This window comes from Camelina sativa, chromosome 20 (genome assembly GCF_000633955.1).
Source record: "Camelina sativa cultivar DH55 chromosome 20, Cs, whole genome shotgun sequence".
Taxonomy (NCBI): Eukaryota; Viridiplantae; Streptophyta; class Magnoliopsida; order Brassicales; family Brassicaceae; genus Camelina; species Camelina sativa.
The window spans coordinates 4641109-4643558 of NC_025704.1; the positions used below are offsets into that span (position 1 = coordinate 4641109).

At 35.7% G+C, this 2450-nt stretch overlaps 1 protein-coding gene across 1 annotated transcript in view; it reads right to left on the bottom strand.

Annotated features, from left to right (window-relative positions):
- Positions 1797-2450, bottom strand: part of LOC104769312 (histone H3.3) — a 1134-nt gene continuing 480 nt past the window's right edge. The window contains exons 2-3 of the mRNA XM_010493486.2: positions 2273-2440; positions 1797-2146 (exon numbers count right to left, since the gene is read on the bottom strand). Coding sequence (XP_010491788.1) covers positions 1976-2146; positions 2273-2440 — 339 coding nt within the window. The 3' untranslated portion in view covers positions 1797-1975. The remainder of the gene's footprint in view (positions 2147-2272; positions 2441-2450) is intronic.

Here is a 2450-nt window from a genome sequence, read left to right on the forward strand (position 1 = left end):
TGATGTACATCTTTCCACATGTCAACAAGTACAAGTTTTAAACTAAACATCAATGGATTGTAGACACCCAACCAGGCAACCACCATTAAGGATTTGGTGATGTTCCTAGAAACGAAGAGAAACTTGTTTAGCTTATAGAAGAAAGAGATTATATTGAGATCCATGAGAAGATTTGTTGTCAAGGAAACCTGAAAAAAGATATATTATAAAGTCACAGTTGGGATACCTAAAAGTAAGAAAAAACATTCTTTTATTGGAAAGTGGTTAACAAAACACAGAAAGAAAACAAAACAAATACTTATAAAATAAGAACTTGTTAATTTGTGTGATGATGACAAGAAGCAAAGAGTCCAGAAGAACAAACATAATTAACACACCAGATGATCCTAATAATGCAGCTAAATAACAAATCATGAAATAATCAAAAGAATCCAATGAAATCTTTGTGAGACCCCAAAATACTTGTGAACACTAGACAAAAGAGTGACTAGTCTTTGGCCTATAGGATGAATCTTCAGGCACTATCTACACAAAACATAAAAGAGAAAGTACAAAAGAACCATGTGCGTATGATACACAAAAGATGGGACAAGAGTCAAAACTATGAGACTTGATATAACTCTAATGGACTGAATCCAAACTTCTCTACACCAAGAAATCAAATAGAAGTATGTAAGTACACTTTCTTGCCCCAGTAAACATTTGAGGCACAGAACAGATCAACATGTTTGCTATCAGATACAAAACTGGCCACAACAAACCACAACAATAAAGGAATCAAAAACACCTTAATGAATAAAAACAAAGAAGAAACACCAAAGCAGACAATAACACATGTGGAATAAAAAGTCTAATGGAACCAAACCTCATTGATTAACTCATTGGGGGTCCATTTTCATCTTCTTGTATTACCACAAATCTGAACCCAAACAATACTCTTCAAATCTGAGTCACACACTTTCCTGAAAACACATAAGCAGAAATAAGCTGTAAGACACACAATTTTTTTGATGGATCATTTATGAGGCTGCCTGCTACTAAAATCCCATCCACACTCAAAAGAGATTCATTGAATCAGTATAGTTGAAAACGAATCTGTTAAGATGCAATGTACCGCATTGCCTTCTCAATACAACAATGCAATGTGCATAATATAAAGCGAGAGAGACGGATCAAATCCGAAATTTTTAGCAGCAGTAATGTCCAAGAAACTGATTAATACTTTGTACCCTTCACTAGAAAGTAGAAAGCATGAATATTAAAGGAAACTCCACCTTAGGTAAAAAACGTCAGACATGGATACCGAAGTTTCGCCGGAGACGACTTGAAGACTCATAGCTTCCGAGGGCCGATTCCATGAATGAGAGACTGAGAAGGTGATATAATCTCAGAAAGTTTGAAGGGCCCAATAAGTGGCCCATAATAGCTAATTATTAAAATAAGTTTTAGCCCATATACTTGCGAACGAGCTCATGTTTGTGAAAGGCTTTTTGTTTTTTGTTTTTTTCCCGCTACAAAAAGGCCTTTGGTGTCTGTTGTGGATTTACACTATTACCAAAGTAACAACACTCAAAACCGAGGATGATAAGTTTATTTGACAGTCTTCCTTTCAAATTTCAGCTAGTAATAACATCTATAAATATTTTCTAAAATAAATCAGAAATTTTATCCAATCTAATTTGACCATTAATAAATTCGTTAAAACCGACGTTGTAATAATTAAACCGATTGAAGAACCGAATCACAAAACCAGCAACTTAACAAATTTTAACAAATCAAATCAACAAGAATCGAGATTAAAAAAAATAAGGAAAAGACTTTTTATCATTGTTATGAATAAAGAAAGCTGTTCAACGATCAACACTTAGTAATGGAAATTACAGAAAGCAAAAGTAAAAAAAAAAAGAATCCAAACATTATCCTAAAACATCATCCATCATCATTCGTAATCTCTAAAAAAAAACTGAAGAAACTCTTAAGCACGCTCTCCACGAATTCTCCTAGCAAGTTGAATGTCCTTAGGCATGATTGTAACCCTTTTAGCGTGAATTGCGCAGAGATTGGTATCTTCAAACAAACCAACTAGGTATGCCTCAGCCGCCTCCTGAAGAGCTAACACAGCGTGACTCTGGAACCTCAGATCCGTCTGCAAAATGTAAAAAACCTAATTAGCCAAAAACCCTAATTCCACCTAAACGAATGTTTCCACCTAATTCAGCAGCTAACCTAAAAACTAATGAGAAATCAAAGAGTAGTATGATGAATAATATACCTTGAAGTCCTGAGCAATCTCACGAACAAGACGCTGGAAGGGAAGCTTGCGGATCAACAATTCAGTACTCTTCTGGTACTTACGAATCTCACGAAGAGCCACGGTTCCTGGACGGTAACGGTGTGGCTTCTTGACTCCTCCGGTGGTTGGCGCTGATTTCCTCGCCGCCTGTATTTAC